Source organism: Drosophila innubila (genome assembly GCF_004354385.1).
Source record: "Drosophila innubila isolate TH190305 chromosome 2L unlocalized genomic scaffold, UK_Dinn_1.0 4_B_2L, whole genome shotgun sequence".
Classification (NCBI taxonomy): Eukaryota; Metazoa; Arthropoda; class Insecta; order Diptera; family Drosophilidae; genus Drosophila; species Drosophila innubila.
Genome location: NW_022995372.1, coordinates 1,753,216 through 1,773,899, shown reverse-complemented (window position 1 = coordinate 1,773,899; position 20,684 = coordinate 1,753,216). Strand labels below are relative to the sequence as shown.

Genomic DNA, 20,684 nt, shown 5'->3' with positions numbered 1-20,684 from the left:
TGTTTCAACCGGCAAAAGATTTGGTAATCGCTATCTTTAATCGCAACAGGAACTCAAATCAAATCAAAATAGTCAAAAGTCGAAATTGCCTTATAATATGTTATAATTGGAATGTCGTGCCAAAACGTAGGAAGTAAATATTGATCAAGTCCGGCGAATACAACAACGCTAGCAGAAGAAAAAGAAGAAACAGAAGAAATACATTTGTATATATAAGATCTCCCAATGTGTTACTCAAATGGAACTTGTTTTAATTCATTTTGCAGTAGCGCAAAAAGGTCTTAAGTGACAAACTCGTTTTCCTATCTAATGTGCTTTGTTGCTGGTAACAGTAACAATTCATATCGTCAGTTAGTCATTCAGTCAGTCACTCTGTCAGTCACACATACAAACACCTATAAAGCTAGGCAGTTATACTGAGAAAATGTGGCAAACAACTTTTTTTTTTTTTTTGTATGTTTATAAAAGTAAAATCAGCCAAGTGTAACAATTAAGCGTTGGCAAAACAACAGCAACAAAAGACGCAACACATAAATATTCATACACTGATAGAATAAGAGTAAATATTTAAAGCTGTTCACTTTGATTTTAATACCGATAAAATTGGCAAATAATTTAAATATATAAATTTATTAGAACTACAAGAGTTGAATTAAATAAATATAAATTTTTAAAGTATTTAATTTATAAGTAATACAAATAAAATTAAGAAATTGTGCAAAAATATTATTCATATTCAATTCATAGAAATACTTAAGTATATTGAAAAGTATCAAATCTTATTTTTTTTTAATCTTCCTTAATTTATTCAATAATTTAACATATTCTGTTAAACGTTAATTTAAGTTTAACAAAATATGTACTCCTTTTTTAACAGTGTAAATGTGTACCTATATACGTATGCATACCAGTATGAATAAGTTGCCCATATGGACCTCATCAAGCTGTAGTTGTGTCTGTTTGTCTGTCGGTTAAGAAATCTTGTTGAAGACGCTCTGACGTTGATACGCCTGCTAAGTTTGCTGTATCTTATTTGAATTTAAATTAGTTTAACTTAAACAACAACAATGAATAAAGAAGCACTTAATACTAAAAAAAAAAGCAGCGAAGGTTGTTGTCTTCCAGCGGGATTGAGGTTAAGCTTAGGAGAGAGTAAGGGAGTCTCTTCTCATTTCAATAAATCAGAAAGAATAAATGAACAAGTAGAAATATATCAACCTAAACACTAAATTTCATGACGTCATCTAAAAAGAGCAAATAAAGAATTAGACTTGCATTTTATTCTAAGCTATCATTACAGATATTGAATTAAATAAGCTTTTTGATTTTATTTACCAGGCAATATATAATATTTATATATAAGGTTAGCTAAAAAGAAGTCGACCAATTATATTTAGAATTTGAAGTGTATATGATGATCTAATATGGTTTCTATTTCTTCACAGGTACATTCACAACACCAACAACTACAACCCTTTAAGACAAATCCAAACAAGCATAGTCGATTTCGAGGCGAAGTATTCTTTCTGAATCTCGAAGATGGCTATTTTGGCTGCCAAGTTAATGAGTCTACGGACTATTTGCAACTATACGATCTATCGAAAATCTGCGACGGCAATCAAGATTGTTTTCTTGGTTCCGATGAGCTGAGTAAAGAGCTCAAATGCACAAGTAAGTCAAGCTAAAGATGAACTCTTAGCCAAATTCAATGTGCTTTTAACTGAATTTCTTTTGTGCATTTGCAGATGACTGTGATAAGGATGGCACACAGTGCACAAATGGTGTTTGCCTCAATGGTGTTTGCCATTGCAATGACGGCTTTGGCGGCTGCAATTGCGTCGATCAAGGTAAGTGGCATGCAACTAATGCAACGATGCACATTGAGAAGAAATGATAGATTTGCATAGAATAATTACTATTTATTAAAGGAGCAAAGATATCGACTGTTAGAATTTTTTGAATAATAAAGAATTTTTTTCGAAAAGCTTAAAAAATTCATTTAAAAATGAGTAAAAGATTTTTAAATATATTTTTGTGAATATTTGAATTATTAAAAGCAAATGTCGCCATTTTTCGTTTTGATCTTAATTTTGTTTTGATTGGGTTGTTTTAGTTGTTTCCCAATCCTTCCAACAATTGTTGAGCCAATCAATTAATCATTTTAGATACCCCCAGAAAATAAACATATCAATATTAATAAATTAAAATTAAAATATTCTTTTGCTATTTAAAATTTAATTTTTTATTTTTAATTATTATGTATATTTTTGTGTTAACTGTCTATAGCATGACAATAAATAAATTAATTTATTTTGTATTTTTAATACAATTTAAAAATATATATTTTAAAAAATCAAAGGAAATAAGTTACGTAATGTATGTTTAAGCATTTTTAAACATGTTTAGCATGCTTACATATCTTGTTGTTAAGTATTTTAAAAATTAGCTAATTTAGACCTTTTCTTCCCACTGTGCTCAGTGGAGTTTTGGCTTTGACTTGTCTGGACTTATATAACCGTTAATCCATTTTCCATTCCAGATGAGAACGAATGCAAGCAGCGTCCATGCGATGTCTTTGCCCATTGCACAAACACATTGGGCAGCTTTACGTGTACCTGCTTTCCGGGCTATCGCGGCAATGGTTTCCAATGTGAAGGTAAGTCTTAGCCTTGTTATTGTCATAGTTATTGTTGTTAGTCTAAGCATAGGCACAAATGACCGACCAAACCCATCCAACGAAGTGATCCAACAACAACAACTACAACTACAAATGATTGTTGTTGCCGTTTTGTACTTCCGTCAACGTCTGTTGCCTGTTGTTGCTTGTTTTGTTGGCTGAGACCATGATTTAGTCTAGGTTACTCCATAGATCTTAACGTTGCTAACGGTTTATTTCGCTGGAAATCTTAGCCAGATCTTCAAGTCTCAACTCAACTCATTTCAATCGTCTCAAGTGCCCAGCTTCAAGTTTAAAATGTAACAAAAGACGCGCCGGCCAACACAACAACAACAACAACCACAACTGCAATATGAAAGCTTTTCTCTCAGATCTCACAATGGCCGAGCTATGGAATCTGCTCGGTGTATACTTATCCAGCGAGGTAATAATAATGACCATGTAGCGATTACACTTGAGTACCTTATAGCGTCGTCTCTTTGTTATAAGTTAGTTATTGTTGAAGCTCCCAAGCTTAGAAACATTCACAGGAGCGGAGCGTAGCGAGTGGAGGGAGATGAAAAGCAAAGCGAAGCACTTGGAATCTAAGTAGATGTCTGAAGATCGCTGAAGATCACAGAATGCAAATGGCTTAGATTGCATGACGAAGAACTTCAAATTATGTCTATTTGATTAAACTCCAAGTGAGTTCGATTGTAGTCAGTCCACTTACCAAAGTCCTGTCCAAGTTCTTATTCATTCAAAAAGATTCCTAAATATAGCATAATAAAATGAGCTTAGATCGAATGAGGAAGAACTTCAAAATATGTCTGTTTAGTTGAGTATTTGGCTTTTAAGTGAGATCATTTTAATTTATCTAAAATTTTAATTTATCTAAAAGATCACAAAAGATCTCATAATAAAAAGAGCTTAGATCCTTAGACTCTTTGAGTTTTCAGTGAGTCAGTATTTAGTCAGCTTAGTAAAAAATATATTAAAATTATCCAAAAGATTGGATTGGATAAATTAATTCAATAATCTTGTGAAAGCCAACTCAAGCTTTTATATAATTTGATTTGATAATTTAAAGCATTCGATCTGCTAGATTACTAAAGAAAATTTAAAATTGAATTTTAAATAACCAAAAAAGTGTTTAAATTTTCTACGTCATCTCAAAGCTTTTAGTTGCTTTTAAAGCTCATATCATATATGATGCTATGCTGCAAACAAACATATACAATTGTATTAGTTTTGAAATAAATATGATATTTTTCCTAGTGTAATTGTTCAACTCACACATTGCATTTGCAGTTGATGAACTTGTTGCGTTTACTTTTGGTTTCCTCTCTCTCTTTCTCTTGAACACAATATAAAGCGCACAGCGTGGGCCCAAAACCCTTTAGCGCACCTGTCCAACCTGTCGACCTGTACGACAGTGAAAAAGTGCCAGCCATAATTGGACTGGGCCTAATGTTGCGTAATGAAAACACATTATGGCATCCACATAGAAAAAGATGAAGAAACGAAGGCAACAGAAATCAAAAACTACAATAATAATAACTAGAAAATATATAGAAACGATTCTAAGCAAGGGACCACTTACAGAGGCTGTTCCTTTTCCTGAAGATGATGATGATGATGATGATGGAGTCGGTGTATAGAAAGAAACCACAACATTTGTAGCATAGACTTAGACATAGACATGATTGTACGAGCATATATACATGTCTGTTAGACGAGGAATCAGTGTCATGTAATCTGACCCCAAACATGGACACGCCAGAACTTTCAACACTCAAGAAGAGCAGCTGCCTGTGGTTGCTGCCTCCCTCTACTTCTTCCACCTCTCCTCTTCTCTTTTCTCCATACTCAGCTCACCTCTTGACGATGCAATGCGATAACGAGCGCAAATTTCACAAACGCTAAGTATGAAGACGTTGCTGAGATTCTAGATTACAATGTGACGACTTCTCGCAGCAACTGTCGAGTAGAAGGTGGTGAGAGAGGGGGAGGGGGAGAGGAGGCGGTCTCGTCAGGCATGCATAAATTCTGGGCAGTGGCATGTAACGTCTCAGCATCGCATTTCAGTCATACGAGCATTATCTAATTCCATTCTATAGCATACGTTTCTTCCTCTTTCCTTGCATTTCACATTGCATTTCATTACGACAGACAGTAAACTTGAATAGTGGAGACTTCCAGAGAACACCTAGAATAGTACTTAGTCTATAATCATTTAAATCAACCTGCTTTAAATATGCTGAGAAACTTTCCTCTTACTTTTCCCCTTTGTGCGTGGCTTAAACTACATTTAAGCCATGGCCAAAAGGCACGCACTCCACTTTCCCACACAGTTCATCAAATCAAATCACTGACTCTAATTAAATCATGATGAATGACTCTTTAAAGTGCAATTGCATAAATGTGCAATTATATTAGATTATGACTTTGATTGTTAAATTCACAGAATTTGTAAAGAATTCTCAGTTGGCTTATTCTGTTGGTAATAATTATAACATTATCTTGGAAATGTTTAAAGTAGGAACTGTTTTCATATCAGATTTTTAACTTACCGTTTGGATAAGATAATTAAATTGAATTTAATATATATAGCATAATTAGAAATTTAATTAAAATTTAAAATATAAGTTTCCCGATAATTATAAAATAAAATAGTCAAGAGGCTAATTCCAAATTTCTTTTAATGAAGAAAAGCAAATTGCTCATCGAAACGTAGTAGACCAAGATTTGACAAAGTTATGAGCGTTCCCAGTTTATCCAAATATTTAAATATCAAAAATTCTTGGAAATATCTAAGTTGCTCTAAATGTAAAATATTTAAGTGCATTATCAACTTAGAGGGCAAATAGTGATTAAAACGCCAGTTCTAAGTTGCAATCTAAAGTAAACAAATGAAAGAATCAACTCTTTCAACTCTAATGTGCGTATTTTTCTATGGAGAACTTCTTCTCAATTGGCACTAGCAATTTTTTGCTGATTTTATGGCAACTGTCGCTTGTCGCTATGTAGATACTCTCATATAACTTTATCCAATTTAGCATTTAAGCTTCAAGTTCACCTATTAAACTTTGCAACAAATCATGGCCAGTTTGCTTGCCACACGCCACGTCCTCCTGCTTTTTCTGCTTCTTTTCTCCTCCTCTTAAGAGTTACACTTTTTGTGTGGGGTTGTCTACCTGTTTGGCTGCCACACACACACGCACACACTTGCAGAGGCGTCTAACGGTACACTTGGAGTGGTTGCAAGCACCTGTTGCAGAGCTGGTGGCACATTCGCATTATGTTCATGTTCATAACTCAGATGCGTGCATCGAAGACGAAGACTTCGTTAACGCATCGCCAAAGTCCAGTTATGCAATGAAGACAAAATTGCCCCAAAGAGTGGAGACTGAGTGGCAAAGAGGGTAAAGCGGAAGAAGAGGTGCATGTTAGTTTCGTGGCAAGTCGATAGCTGCTTCTAATGCATTTGTCTTGCAACGCGCCAGGCAGTAAAAATGGAGTGAGTGTCGACTCCAACTCGAGTCGAGTTGAGTGCTAAATTTATAACTATTTTGCCGTAGTTTGAACAGCAGTATACACTGAGAGAAACAAGCGGTGAAGCGGTACTGAAATAAACTCGAATTAAGTATATTCGATACTTGAAATTTAAACTTGCTATAAGTATAAATAACTGAAAAAGAGCCTAAAAATTCTTTAGAAAACTACCAACAATTAATCTTAATTCAAGTGAAACTCTAAAAAATACTATAAATATGTAAAAATTGTTTATATAATTTCTGGGACTTAGATTCGATTCGTTTTTTTTACAGCGAATCAAGTTCGTAAAATTTTAAATCAAGTTTTTTAATACTCATGACATTCTTTACTACAAATTAAGTCTGTACGATTTTATTATAAGTGAGCAGCTTGCATAGATCAAGTATCACGTTCTTATTTTAAGATGTTGTTGTACTCAGTTACTGAATTAAAAGGATTTGGTTCAACTAATTAAAGTTTAAGTAATTTTAAGTTTGAAAATTTTAAAATACTTAAATTTGTCACTTCAGATATCAAAATTAAAATAATATAAAAATACTCGATTTTAGTAATTTCAATCTCAGGGACAAGTCAAGCTTTAAATGTGAATTACTTTATTTTCGCTCTGTGTAAGAGTTGTTGTCTGTTATTGTTGTCGTTGTTTTTGTTTAATTTTGTTGGCACGTTCAACAGTCGGCGGTGGTGGCTGTGGCGGTGGCGGTGTCAGCTTGCTCCCTTTCGTTTCGCTAACTGGGGCAGATCATTAAAACGGATAAAATAGATTGTGCGCCACGTTGAGGCACAAACAACATGCGGCAACATTGTCGGCGCTTAATGCTGTCCTCAAAAGCCGCAAACGGCACCGACTTCAACTTCAACTGCAGCTTCAATTTCCAGCTTCAACTTTCAGCTTCCAGCTCGAAACTCAGCTCTTGTCTTTCGACTAGTTCGACGCACAGTTTGAGATCAACGTCAGCTGATAAGCGTCGACTGTGAACGTGTTTATCTGCCATGCAGACCTATATATATACATTATATTCGATATCTTATAGCTTATATACTTTTATTTTCCTTTTTGCCCATTAAAATGGCAGCAGCAATTAATTGGCGTGTCCGTTGCCTGATAAGCCATGAAAATGGCTTTAAGCGTCGGCATTGACACGCCTTATTACCACAACTCCAGCTCCAACCCCAACCCCAGCCCCTAGTTCAAGTCGCAGCTTCAGTTGTTGCCACATTTACGCGCCACCTCCAAATTGAGCCACCCATGACTTCCACCTTAACTCCGACTTGGACTGACATCACTTGTCGCTGTCCAGCGGCCGACCTTGATCTTTTTCTCAATGTTGTTTTCGTTGTTGTAGCTGTTGAAGTTGTTGTTGTTGTGGTTGTTATAGTTTTAGCTGGTGTTGTTGTTGTGCCTTACATGGAAAAACAACGCATAATTGTGCCGCAAATTCGTTAGCTAATTTCATATTTCTTCTCCCAGCTTGTGCATACCCTGTACGCATGAGAAATTGCAAAAAGGGTAGTCCATAAGTGTAGAAAGAAAAAGACTACATAGAAAATCTAAAGTACTAAAGTGTTGTATAGGAATAAAGTCCACCATTACAGAAAGAATGCGGATCTGAGGTATTTACAACTTTTGAATGTCTGAAATCAATAAAATTTAATTATAATCTACAAGAATAAATCATTAAATCTGATATTTACTATTCGATTAACTATGCATTCTAGCTAAACTTTAAACCGTTAAACTTTCAGCACGATCCAATAATAAAATCAAAATTCAGTACTTATTTAGAGGAAAGTCTCTTAACGCACATAAAGAATATAGAAGAAATGTGTATAAAATGATTTCATTTTTCTTTACCAATCTGAGATCCATATAAGCGAATTACAATCATAAAGAATAACTGTACCTATTAGTTGAGTATTCCTGCTAAAAATCCTGCAATTCTCAGCATAATTGAGTAATAAGTAGAGAATTAAATCAATAAAAACTAATTACAATTGTTAAGAATGAAGCTTTGATTGTTTATCAGATAAATATTTAAGTATGTATTTCAGCAGAGTTGCGCGATAAAAAAATAATTTATTTAAGTGAAGTATAAAGAAGAGTTGTTTGAAAGATTTATTGATTTTACTGGGCATCTTGCAAGTCGAAACACTTATTTTTTTCTTTAGTTTATAACTTTAGTTTTTAGCTTGGGTTCAAGTTCAAATGTTATTTAGCTATGCTTCACCATAAATTACACCACAGAGACTTTTAGTTTTATGTTTCTGTTTCGGTTGCTGTCTGTCTGTCAGTCGGTCTGTTTATTTATTTTTTGAGATGTTCATCATAGTTCAGCAGTCGAGCATGAAAGTCATGTCCGCTCGTAAATTGCTGCTCTTCCATTATATATCAATTTAGTTATATACAAAAATATTTTAAGTATGTGCGACTATCTGTAAAAATAGTGCAAATTTGTGGCACGAATGTCATAACTAAAATACCAACAACAACGACCATAAATTGCAAATGCTAATTAGCAAAACAATTACATAAATATATTAGAGAGACGCCAACAAGTCCGGACCCGAGCAGAGCAATCCATGCCACGCTTATATCTACTTTGTAGATTGTTTTGTTTCAGCTTTTTACAATAAATCTGTACAGTCTCGACTGCTAATTAGCTTTGATTAGTGCAGTTAAACATTGCCAATCCAGACAGACTTGAATATTTTGCAATACTCGTGCACGAAGTGGGCAGCATAGAAAATACTAGACGGTATATAGTATATATAAGTATGTTAAATAGGTGTCTACATTAGGAGGCATAAAAGCCGAAAAATAAGAGGAGGGAGAGGCATACTCCACCAACTGTTCCAACTTCCTCAAATTCTAATGATTCTCTAGACAGCGTCTACCGGAAATCAGGTTAGAGATGATCCCGAAGGCAATGGAAAAAAATATCACGGAGAGAATGAATTATGTCAGCAACATTTTCAGCATGCACTCAACTTAATTACCTTTAGTCACGCATATTTGATTGGTTTTCCAGCAACAAAAAAATATCCGATTTTAAGCTTTAACATTTGGCCCAAGGCTGGACAACGCCTACATGGAGAATAGAACTTAATTTTATAAAAAACACGAAGACAGAAAGAGTTGAAGCGAAATCTCAATTATAATGAGAGTAGCTGATTCGCAAATAAATTGATTTTTGCACCTAAACTCACATAGAGACAGTAAACCATATATACGAGTATGAGCAGAGCCAATGGCCTATTGGTCAATGGCCTAAACGTGGGCTAAGACAACCTTCTGTCTCTCAGCCTTTGGTAAGCACATTGCATAAAGTAATTAAACTGACATTGAAACTTAGAAGAACATAGAATGCTTCCTGCTTCTGACTCAAAACTCCTGGCTACCAACTTGCAACCTGGCAACTTGGCAGCTTGGTAACTTGCAACCTGGTAACTGCCAAGTGGCAGACAGCGAACGTAGACGATGACATTGAGTAATCAGACTTAGCAATTGGTAACTGGTAACATGGAATGCAGTCATATCATAGACGAAGAAGATGAGTCCAGGTCTAAAAGAGAATGAGAGTGGGTAGAGGGGCCATACCAGTTTAAGAGTGATGATCCTCTTAATTTATAAGTTAAAAACTAGTAATTATAACTGCGCAACTTGCTCGACTGCCCATAATTATACGGCATCTTAAACTACTTGATTCCCTTCCCGTCCTTGGCCCTGTCTCTTCTTGTCTTTTGCCAACTTTTGTACTTATGTCATATTAGCTATAAATGTACAACATTTCTTATCCATAAACCCAATGATTAATGGCTCTGCCAGTTTACCAACTGCATACAGAGAAGCTTTCCTCTTTGTCTCCCCTCTGTACTCGATTGTGGCCCTAAGTTTGCCACAGTTGCCGCTTCATTGACTCTTGAGAGAAGGAAAACGAATTGAATTGAATTCTCAATGCGCAGCGGCCTATTGGAGCGTAAAGCTGATCGTTGTGCTTCCGCATAAGCTGAATACAATTAGATTCATCCATTAGTTAAACACACCAACAACAAACAAGCAAACAAACAAATCAAGCAAAAGATTCTACACGGAATTTGAAAAAATATAAATCAATTACATCAAGAACTAAAAAGATTCTAGAATTGAATTTATCTTAAACTGAAACTTCTGTATTCACTTACCCAATTAAGCTACATGTTGGATTCTAAATGGTTGATCTAAAAGATATTTAATCTGATTTTGAGACCTTTTATTATTTTGTAAAAATCATGCTAAATTGGACAAAAGTCTTGGCAAAACTGAACCGATTTTCAGACGAAATGTCATTTTGATCATGGCTTGCCATTTAAAATCATTTATCATTTAAATTTAATTAATTTCGTTGAAAATAAAAGTTTTACCTCTGGTTACGATTATAAATGCTAAGGTTTACACCTTAAAACAACACGATAAGCTTGATTCTAAGACCTTTTATATTTTTGTAAAAATCATGTCATATTGTAAAAAGATTTGGACTTGTAAAGTTGATGTGTTGTTTTATACTAATAACGATATAAGGAGTTGATTAAAAGTGAAAACTTGAGATTTAAAATTTTGAATTTTCGAAATTTCATGAACAAAAATTGAATAAAGAATGAAGTTAAAGGCCAAATCATGATCAAAATGACATTCAGTTTCAGAATATATATTTAGTTATGATTAAGTTATGACAGTTGGAAGTTGGACAACTCTTTGACCTAGCAACTTTACCACAACCGTACCGGTACAAACGTTTCTTGTTTCTTGTCAAGTCTGTAAAAAAGTTATTTGCTTCTAAATTTATGTGTGTCGATTTTAATGCAACTCACATTATTTGTGACTAGACTGTTTAGATTTGACATCAACTTGTAATTGGTTCGCAAAATGTGGGGGAAATATATGCAACTGGTGCATCCTGTGTGCATTGACATTGCTGCTTGGTTGCCAAGGCAGATGATGACACTGAATTGTCATGCGTAACATGTAAATTAGAAAATGTTGAATCAACTTGTTGACGCTGCACAAACCGCATGCGATGCCATTGCGTTGCGTTCCGTTGGGCAGTCAAGCGGTAAATGCGTAAATAACAAGTTCGTTGCCTAAGTCATTCGTTTGTACGCGTATATGAATTTTAATTGCGTCTCATTTGTGTCTTACAGATTCTTATAAATCAAGCCTCATCATTATATTGTTATTGTTATTGCCATTGCAGACATTGACGAATGCCAAGATCCAACGATAGCATCGCGTTGCGTGGAGAATGCCGAGTGCTGTAATCTGCCTGCGCATTTCCTGTGCAAATGCAAGGACGGCTACACAGGCGATGGCGAAGTGCTGTGCACGGACATTGACGAGTGCAGTAATCCATTGGCCTGTGGCGTCCATGCACAGTGCATCAATACGCCCGGAAATTATACGTGCGCGTGTCCGGAGGGCTTTGTGGGCAATCCCTACGACGGTTGCCAGGATGTCGATGAGTGCGCATACCCAAATGTCTGCGGACCGGGTGCCATATGTACGAATCTCGAGGGCAGTCATCGCTGCGACTGCCCGCCGGGATACGATGGCGATGGTCGCTCCGAACAGGGTTGTGTTGATCACGATGAATGCGCCCGCACGCCATGTGGACGCAATGCCGATTGCTTAAATACAGACGGCAGTTTCCGCTGCCTTTGTCCCGATGGTTTCAACGGGGATCCCATGAACGGATGCGACGGTAAGTACAAAAAATAAGATAGAACACAAAGCGCTAGAAATCCATTGTCATTTACGAAATTTTTGCTATTATTTTTGATATTTTTTGGCTCCTTTTTGGCACAACTCACGCACACTCAAACACACACATAAACGCATGCACCGCAAAAATAAAAAATAAAACTGATTCATTAATACGATTAATGCCTAACATAAAACAACAGATGTCGATGAATGCGCCATTAACAATCCATGCGGTTTGGGTGCTCAATGCGTGAACTTGGGCGGTAGCTTTCAATGTCGTTGTCCCTTGGGCTTTGTGCTTGAACACGATCCAAATGCCGAGTTGCCCAGCACAACACCCACACTACAACTGGGCTATGCCGATGGCGACACTTTGATCACACCGGCGGCAACATCCGGTGCCGGTTTGGCCTGTCTGGACATCGATGAGTGCAACCAGCCGGATGGTGTTGCCAAATGTGGCACAAATGCCAAATGCATCAATTTTCCGGGGTCATATCGTTGCCTCTGTCCAAGTGGATTCCAAGGACAGGGCTATTTGCACTGCGAGAGTTAGTATTTGCCTAATTGCATGTTTTTGACGCTATCGGAAAACGATTTCCAGCAACTTCCAAGAACTAAAGCTTCGCTGGAAATCCGCTTTCGACTTAGAGATGTGTGTGGTGACAATACATTGAAATAGTTGCCTAAATTTCTTGAGCTTTCACTAGGAAAGTCTTTTTAAATTAATTAACAATTTTATCAAATTAATGTTTCAATGCTTTTAAAAATAATCCAGAAGCCTTTAAATATTATTTTAAATTTAAACATCATTTTCTAGCACGAGCTTTTCAAGCTATCAATTCTGTTTTATCTTTTTGAATTATCTATTATGTTTTGTCACACGCCCATCTCTTATTTAGTCTACAGTAAGAGCTTTAGCCAACATTTGCAACCAGTTCAAACTAAGCTTGTAAGCTTTGGCTGCTCTTCTTATTCTCTGCTGTTCTTCTCTTTCTCTTACTTTCTCTGATGAAACGCTTTTAGCTGCTTTTCTTGCAAGCTTTGAGAGCTTCATGCCAAGCTTTAATATTCCACAGCCTCTTCATAGCTTTCAACAGCTTTCCTTAGTATCTTTTTCCCACTATCCCAAATCCAGCTCCGCCTTTTCACGCTATGCTTTCACCACTTTCATACATTTCTTTTTGTATTGTTTGATTTGATTTACTAATTTAATTAATTACAATATATATATTTAACCACCTCCCCCTCGGCCCTGCCCCCCTGCAAAATGAACACACAACACGCCAATGAACACGCGTTGCTCTCCCCCGTCTCACCCCCCTCTGCAACCCCAACCCGCTCAACATGATCGCGATCGAAATGCAGACATCAATGAATGCCAGGATAATCCGTGTGGCGACAATGCCATTTGCACAGACACGATCGGAAGTTTTGTTTGCACGTGCAAACCGGATTATACGGGAGATCCCTTTAGGGGCTGTGTTGACATCAACGAGTGTGCAGCGTTGGAAAAACCATGTGGAGAACATGCGATCTGTGAGAATACTGTACCGGGATACGAGTGCAAATGTCCACAAGGATATGATGGAAAGCCCGATCCCAAGGATGGATGTGTGCCCACGGATGTGAATATCTTGTGCAGCAGCAACTTTGACTGCACCAACAATGCCGAGTGCATTGAAAATCATTGCTTCTGCCTGGACGGATTCGAACCCATCGGTTCCAGCTGCGTAGACATCGATGAGTGTAGAACGCATGCCGAGGCGTGTGGACCTCATGCTCAGTGTCTGAATACTCCGGGTTCCTATCGCTGTGATTGCGAGGCTGGTTATGTGGGAAGTCCACCAAGAGTGGCGTGCAAGCAGCCCTGCGAGGATGTAAGATGTGGCGCTCATGCCTATTGCAAGCCGGATCAGAATGAGGCGTACTGCGTGTGCGAAGAGGGTTGGACCTATAATCCTAGTGATGTTTCTGCTGGTTGCATTGACATCGATGAGTGTGACCCGCTCCATGGACCCTTTGGAAGTTGTGGCCATAATGCCACTTGCAGCAATACTCCAGGTGGTTACAGCTGCGCCTGTCCACCTGGTTTCTCTGGAGATCCTCACACAAAGTGCCTCGATGTGGATGAATGTCGTGCGGGTGGCAAATGCGGCTCGGGCGCCGATTGCATCAATTTACCTGGAGGCGGTTACAGCTGCCGTTGCCCAGAGGGAACCCTCGCTGATCCAGATCCTTCGGTGCGCTGTGTGCCCATTGTCAATTGCGCCACGAGTGAACAGTGTCCTGGCAATGCCATTTGCGATAACACCAACCGTTGTCTGTGCCCGGAACCGAATATTGGCAACGACTGTCGACATCCCTGCGAGACGCAGGATTGTGGTGCCCATGCCCAGTGCATGCTTGCTAATGGACAAGCTCAATGTCTCTGCGCGCCAGGATATACAGGAAATGCAGCTCTTCCTGGAGGCTGCAGTGATATCGATGAATGCAGAGCCAATCCGTGTGCGGAGAATGCCATTTGCAGCAACACAGCTGGCGGATATCTTTGTCAGTGTCCAGGTGGCTCTGCAGGCGATGCCTATCGGGAGGGTTGTGCCTCCGGCAAGACCATCGGTTGCTCCGATGCGAATCCTTGCGCTCTAGGTGAAAGTTGTGTACTGGACTCCTTCACCGGCAGCAGCGTCTGCATTTGTCGCCAAGGTTATGAAAGGAATCCCGAGAGTGGTCAGTGCCATGATGTGGATGAGTGCGCAGCACAGCGTGGCAAGCCAGCTTGCGGATTGAATGCTCTTTGCAAGAATCTGCCCGGCAGCTACGAATGTCGTTGTCCCCAGGGACACACTGGAAATCCGTTCGTCATGTGTGAAACCTGCAGCAGTCCCGAGTGCCAATGTCAGGCACCATACAAGCTATTGGGTAATAGCTGCGTCTTGGCGGGCTGCTCCACTGGGCAACCCTGTCCGAGCGGTGCCGAGTGCATCTCCATTGCTGGTGGAGTCAGCTACTGTGCCTGCCCCAAGGGCTATCAGACCCAAGCCGACGGTAGCTGTATCGATGTCAACGAATGTGAGGAGCGTGGAGCTCAGCTCTGCGCCTACGGAGCTCAGTGCGTCAATCAGTTGGGTGGCTACAGTTGCCACTGCCCTGATGGCTACCAGGGAGACGCCTACAATGGACTATGTGCGCCTGCGCAGCGCAAGTGTGCCGCAGACAAGGAATGCGCCAGCAATGAGAAATGCATCCAGCCAGGAGAGTGCGTCTGCCCGCCTCCCTACTTCCTGGATCCTCAGGATAACAACAAATGCAAGAGTCCCTGTGAGAGATTCCCCTGCGGTATTAATGCTAAGTGCACACCCTCCGATCCACCACAGTGCATGTGCGAGGCAGGCTTTAAGGGAGATCCCCTGCTCGGCTGCACAGATGAGGATGAGTGTGCTCATCTGCCCTGCGCCTACGGTGCCTACTGTGTCAATAAGAAAGGAGGTTATCAGTGCGTCTGCCCGAAAGGATTCACGGGGATCCCTACAAGAGCGGCTGCATTCTGGAAAATGGCGTGCCGAAGAGCAGCTGCCTCAGCAACGAGGATTGCGCCAGCAATCTGGCCTGTCTCGACGGCAGCTGCCTCAGTCCCTGCGCTAGTCTGCTCTGTGGAGCCAATGCTTACTGCGAGACGGACCAGCATGCGGGCTGGTGTCGTTGTCGCGTGGGATTCGTTAAGAATGCGGATGGAGACTGTGTGTCGCAGTGCCAGGATATTATCTGTGGCGAGGGCGCCTTGTGTATCCCAACCAGCGAGGGACCTACCTGCAAGTGTCCCCAGGGTTACCTGGGAAATCCGTTCCCCGGTGGCAGCTGCAGCACGGATCAATGTACCGCATCCCGCCCCTGCGATGAGCGACAGATCTGTATCAATGGACGCTGCAAGGAACGCTGTGAGGGTGTCGTTTGTGGCATCGGTGCCACCTGCGACAAGAACAACGGCAAATGCGTCTGCGAACCAAACTTTGTGGGTAACCCCGATCTACTCTGCATGCCGCCAATCGAGATGGCCAAGTGCTCGCCCCACTGTGGCGAGAACGCTCATTGTGAATACGGACTGGGACAGAGCCGATGTGCCTGTAATCCGGGCACCTTTGGTAATCCCTACGAGGGCTGCGGTGCCCAGAATAAGAATGTGTGCCAACCGAACAGCTGTGGACCTAATGCCGAGTGTCGTGCTGCAGGCAATCAAATTACCTGCATTTGTCCTCAAGGATTCAGCGGAAATCCCTATGTTGGCTGCCAGGATGTGGATGAGTGCGCCAACAAGCCGTGTGGTTTGAATGCCGCCTGTCTTAACACCGCCGGCAGCTTTGAGTGTCTTTGTCTATCTGGACATGCTGGAAATCCGTACAGCAGCTGTCAACCCATCGAGAGCAAGTTCTGCCAGGATGCGAACCAATGTCAGTGCAGTGAGCGTGTCGAGTGTCCCGATGGATACAGCTGCCAGGCTGGACACTGCAAGAATCTCTGCTCGAAGACGGCCTGTGGACCGCGTGCCATTTGTGATGCAGGAAAATGTCTTTGCCCCTTGGGCTACGTCGGAGATCCGCATGATCTCAGCCAGGGTTGCAGCATAAGAGGACAGTGTGGCAACGATGCCGATTGTCGACACACTGAAATCTGTTTCCAACTGGGCAAAGGTCTGCGCAAGTGCGTCGATGCCTGCTCCAAGATCCAGTGTGGACCCAACGCTCTTTGCGTGGCCGACGATCATCGTTCCTCGTGCATCTGCTCAGATGGATACTTTGGTAATCCGAGCAATTTACAGGTGGGTTGCCAGCCAGAACGTAATGTGCCGGATATGGAGGATAAGTGCAAGACGGATAAGGATTGCGAGCGAGGATTTGGCTGTCAAACGGGAGGTTTGGGCACACGAGAGTGCATCAATCTCTGCTCGAATGTTGTTTGCGGTCCCAACGAGCTGTGCAAGATCAATTCGGCCGGTCATGCGATTTGCAACTGTGCCGACAGCTTTGTCTGGAATCCCGTTGTCTCCTCCTGTGAGAAACCCTCACTCCCCGACTGCACCAGCGATGACAATTGTCCCGATGCCTCTGCCTGTCGTCCAGATGTCCTTGGTGTACTCAAGTGCGTGGCAATCTGTGACGCCTTCACCTGTCCCGCCAACTCGATATGTGTCGCCAGGCATCATCAAGGACGCTGTGATTGTCTCAATGGTTTCGTGGGTAATCCCAATGATCGCAATGGTTGTCAGCCAGAGCATAAACATCAATGCCGCAGCAATGCTGAGTGCTCAGAGTCAGAAGCCTGCATTAAGGATGAGTCTACGCAATCGTTAAGTTGCCGTCTCGCCTGCGACAGTGTCAAGTGTGGACCTCGGGCTGTCTGCATCACGAATAACCATCAAGCGCAATGCCAATGTCCGCCTGGACCCTATGCAGGAGATCCCTATGATCCTTTCAATGGTTGCCAGAGCGTGCCCTGTGTTTACAACCACGACTGTCCACCAAGTCAGATGTGTAACAGGATGACTCACACCTGCTATGATGTGTGTGATGAGGAGTCTTGTGGGGAAAACGCCATTTGCCTGGCCGAGGATCATCGCGCTGTGTGTCAATGTCCTCCCGGCTATCGGGGTAATCCTCTGCCCGAAGTTGCCTGCGTCAAGCAGAGCGGCTGTGCCCCTGGAAGCTGCCACCCAACGGCCATTTGCGAAGTTACCCCCGATGGTGCTAGCTGCAAGTGTCCGCCTCTCTTTGTAGGCGAGCCTCAACCCAATACTAAGGGCTGTCGTCCCGATGGTCAGTGTCCAAATGGAGATGCCGACTGTCCGGCGAATACAATTTGTGCCGGAGGACGTTGCCTTAATCCCTGTGATAATGCTTGTGGATCTAATGCCGACTGCAAGGTTGTCAATCGTAAACCTGTTTGCAGCTGCCCACTGCGCTTCCAACCCATCTCGGAGTCGGCGAAGAATGGATGTGCCCGTAGTGCTTCCAAGTGCCTCACGGATGTGGATTGCGGCGGAGAGCTGTGCTACAACGGTCAGTGCCGTGTGGCATGCCGCAATACACAAGATTGTTCAGACGGAGAGCGTTGTGTCGGTAATGTTTGCGTCGTTTCCTGTCTGGACCACAGCCAATGTGCCAGCGGATTGGCCTGCTTGGAAGGCAACTGTGCCATCGGCTGTCGCAGCAACAAGGAGTGCAAGCAGGAGCAGTCCTGTATCGGAAACAAGTGTATCGATCCTTGTAAATCGAGCACCAGCTGTGGTCCTAATGCGCTCTGCAGCATTGCCCAGCATCGCAGTCAATGCAGCTGTCCCGAAGGCTTCGAGGGTAACCCTACACCCGAACAGGGCTGCGTACGTGTACCCGCGCCCTGCCTCGCCAGTAACCAATGTCCAAGTGGACACATGTGCATTGGAAATCAGTGTAATCTACCGTGTACCAAGACCTCAGCCTGCGCCATCGGAGAACGTTGTTATCAGCAGGTCTGTCGCAAGGTCTGTTACACCAGCAACAACTGTCTCGCCGGAGAAATTTGCAACAGCGATCGAACCTGCCAACCCGGCTGTGAATCCGATGCTGACTGTCCCCCAACGGAGCTCTGCCTAACAGGCAAATGTAAGTGCGCTAGTGGATTTATTGGTACCCCGTTCGGTTGCTCGGACATCGACGAGTGCACGGAGCAACCATGCCATGCCAGCGCCAGGTGCGAGAACGTACCTGGCTCCTATCGCTGCCTGTGTCCCGAGGGAACTGTCGGAGATGGTTACACGCAACAAGGTTGCATGCAACCCCGACAATGCCACAAGCATGACGATTGCGCCAATAGTTTGTCGTGTATACATGGCAAGTGCACGGATCCTTGTCTGCACACGGTCTGCGGTGCGAATGCTCATTGCCAAGCGGAAGGACATCAATCGACTTGCAACTGTCCAGCTGGATATCTAGGAGATCCCAACGATACGGGAGTTGGTTGCTTCAAGGTAGAGTGCATTGATCATGTGGACTGTGCCAGCGATCGTGCCTGCGATGCAGAGACGAATCGTTGCATTAAACCTTGTGACCTGACTAGCTGTGGTAAAGGCAGTTGTCAGGTGATGGATCACCAGGCCATCTGTGAATGCTACGAGGGTTACCAGCTGATCAACGGCGTCTGTGAGGACATCAACGAGTGCCTGACTCAACCCTGCCACAGCACCGCCTTCTGCGACAATCTTCCGGGCAGCTTTCATTGCAAGTGCCCCGAAGGACTTATTGGAGATCCCCTCCAAGCCGGCTGTCGCGATCCCAGCGAGTGTCTCAGTGATGCCGATTGTCCTGCCTCTGCCAGTTGTCAGAATTCCCGATGCCGAAGTCCCTGCGAACGTCAAGGCGCCTGCGGTCTTAATGCCAATTGCCAGGCTCAATCTCACAAAGCCATCTGCAATTGTGCAGGCAATTCCCGAGGAGATCCCCAGGTGGAGTGCGTGCACATCGAGTGCGCCGACAATGAAGACTGTGGCGCTGAGAAGGCCTGTCTGGATGCCAAGTGCATTGATCCCTGCTCCCTGCCGAATGCATGCGGTGCCCTCGCACGTTGTTCCGTCCAAAATCACATTGGAGTCTGTGCCTGCGAGTCGGGCAGCACTGGAGATGCCAAACAGGGATGTGTACCACTGCAGTATTGTCAACAGGACACACAGTGTCCTCAGGGCAGCATATGTGCTCATGGAATCTGTAATGCGCTTTGCAGCAGCAATCGTGATTGTATTTCGGAGCAACTCTGCCTGCAGGGCGTCTGTCAAAGCACCTGCAAGTCGAACTCTACCTGCCCACAATTCCAGTTCTGTCAGAACAATATCTGCGCCAAGGAGGTGGAGTGCAGCATCAACAGCGACTGCGGAGAGGATGAGACTTGTCTCCTCGATGCTTATGGACGTGCTCGCTGTGAGTCTGTCTGTCTCGGACGTGCCGCCTGTGGCAGAAATGCGGAATGCGTGGCACGTTCCCATGCACCCGACTGCATCTGCAAGGAGGGCTTCTTTGGAGATGCTCGCTCCGGATGTAGGAAAATCGAGTGCAGCAGCGACGAGGACTGTTCCAATGACAAGAGTTGTGACAATCACATGTGTAAGATCGCCTGTCTCATCGGGCAACCTTGCGGAGAGAATGCTCTTTGCACCACAGAGAATCATCGTCAGGTTTGCCATTGTCAGCCTGGTTTTAGTGGCGATCCTCGCGTGCGTTGCGACGTCATCGACTTTTGCAAGGATGCACCGTGCGGACCCGGTGCCCGGTGTCGCAACTCTCGCGGTTCCTACAAATGCACCTGTCCTCCTGCTCTCGTCGGAGATCCGTATAACGAGGGCTGTCGCAGCTCCGTTGAGTGCGAGACTCATGACGATTGTCCCCCGCATGCTGCATGCACCAAGACTAACGGTGTGCCCAAATGCCAGGATGTCTGCGCCCATCTACAATGTGGCCCCAATGCGGAATGTGTTCCGAAGGGTCATGTCGCTCACTGTGCATGCCGCAATGGCTACGACGGTCAACCCGCTGACCGGGTCGCCGGCTGTAAGTCATTGCCTGTGCCTTGTCAAATCACTAGCGATTGTCCCACCAACACTTATTGCTCCAATAGTGTCTGTAAACGTAAGTACTAACTGCCAAACCAACCACTCACGCACCACTTACCACCCAGGGCCAAAAAACATTTAAAGACTTTCACAACTTAGCGACA

The 20,684-nt window shown here is 42.7% G+C and overlaps 1 protein-coding gene across 1 annotated transcript in view; it reads left to right on the top strand.

The window, feature by feature from the left end:
* LOC117780127 overlaps window positions 1-20,684 on the top strand; it is a 119,854-nt gene that overhangs the window by 22,553 nt on the left and 76,617 nt on the right. Inside the window, 7 exon segments of the mRNA XM_034616539.1 lie at window positions 1,446-1,671; window positions 1,746-1,847; window positions 2,540-2,656; window positions 11,443-11,946; window positions 12,149-12,499; window positions 13,317-15,464; window positions 15,467-20,596. Of these exon segments, the coding sequence (XP_034472430.1) occupies window positions 1,446-1,671; window positions 1,746-1,847; window positions 2,540-2,656; window positions 11,443-11,946; window positions 12,149-12,499; window positions 13,317-15,464; window positions 15,467-20,596 (8,578 nt within the window).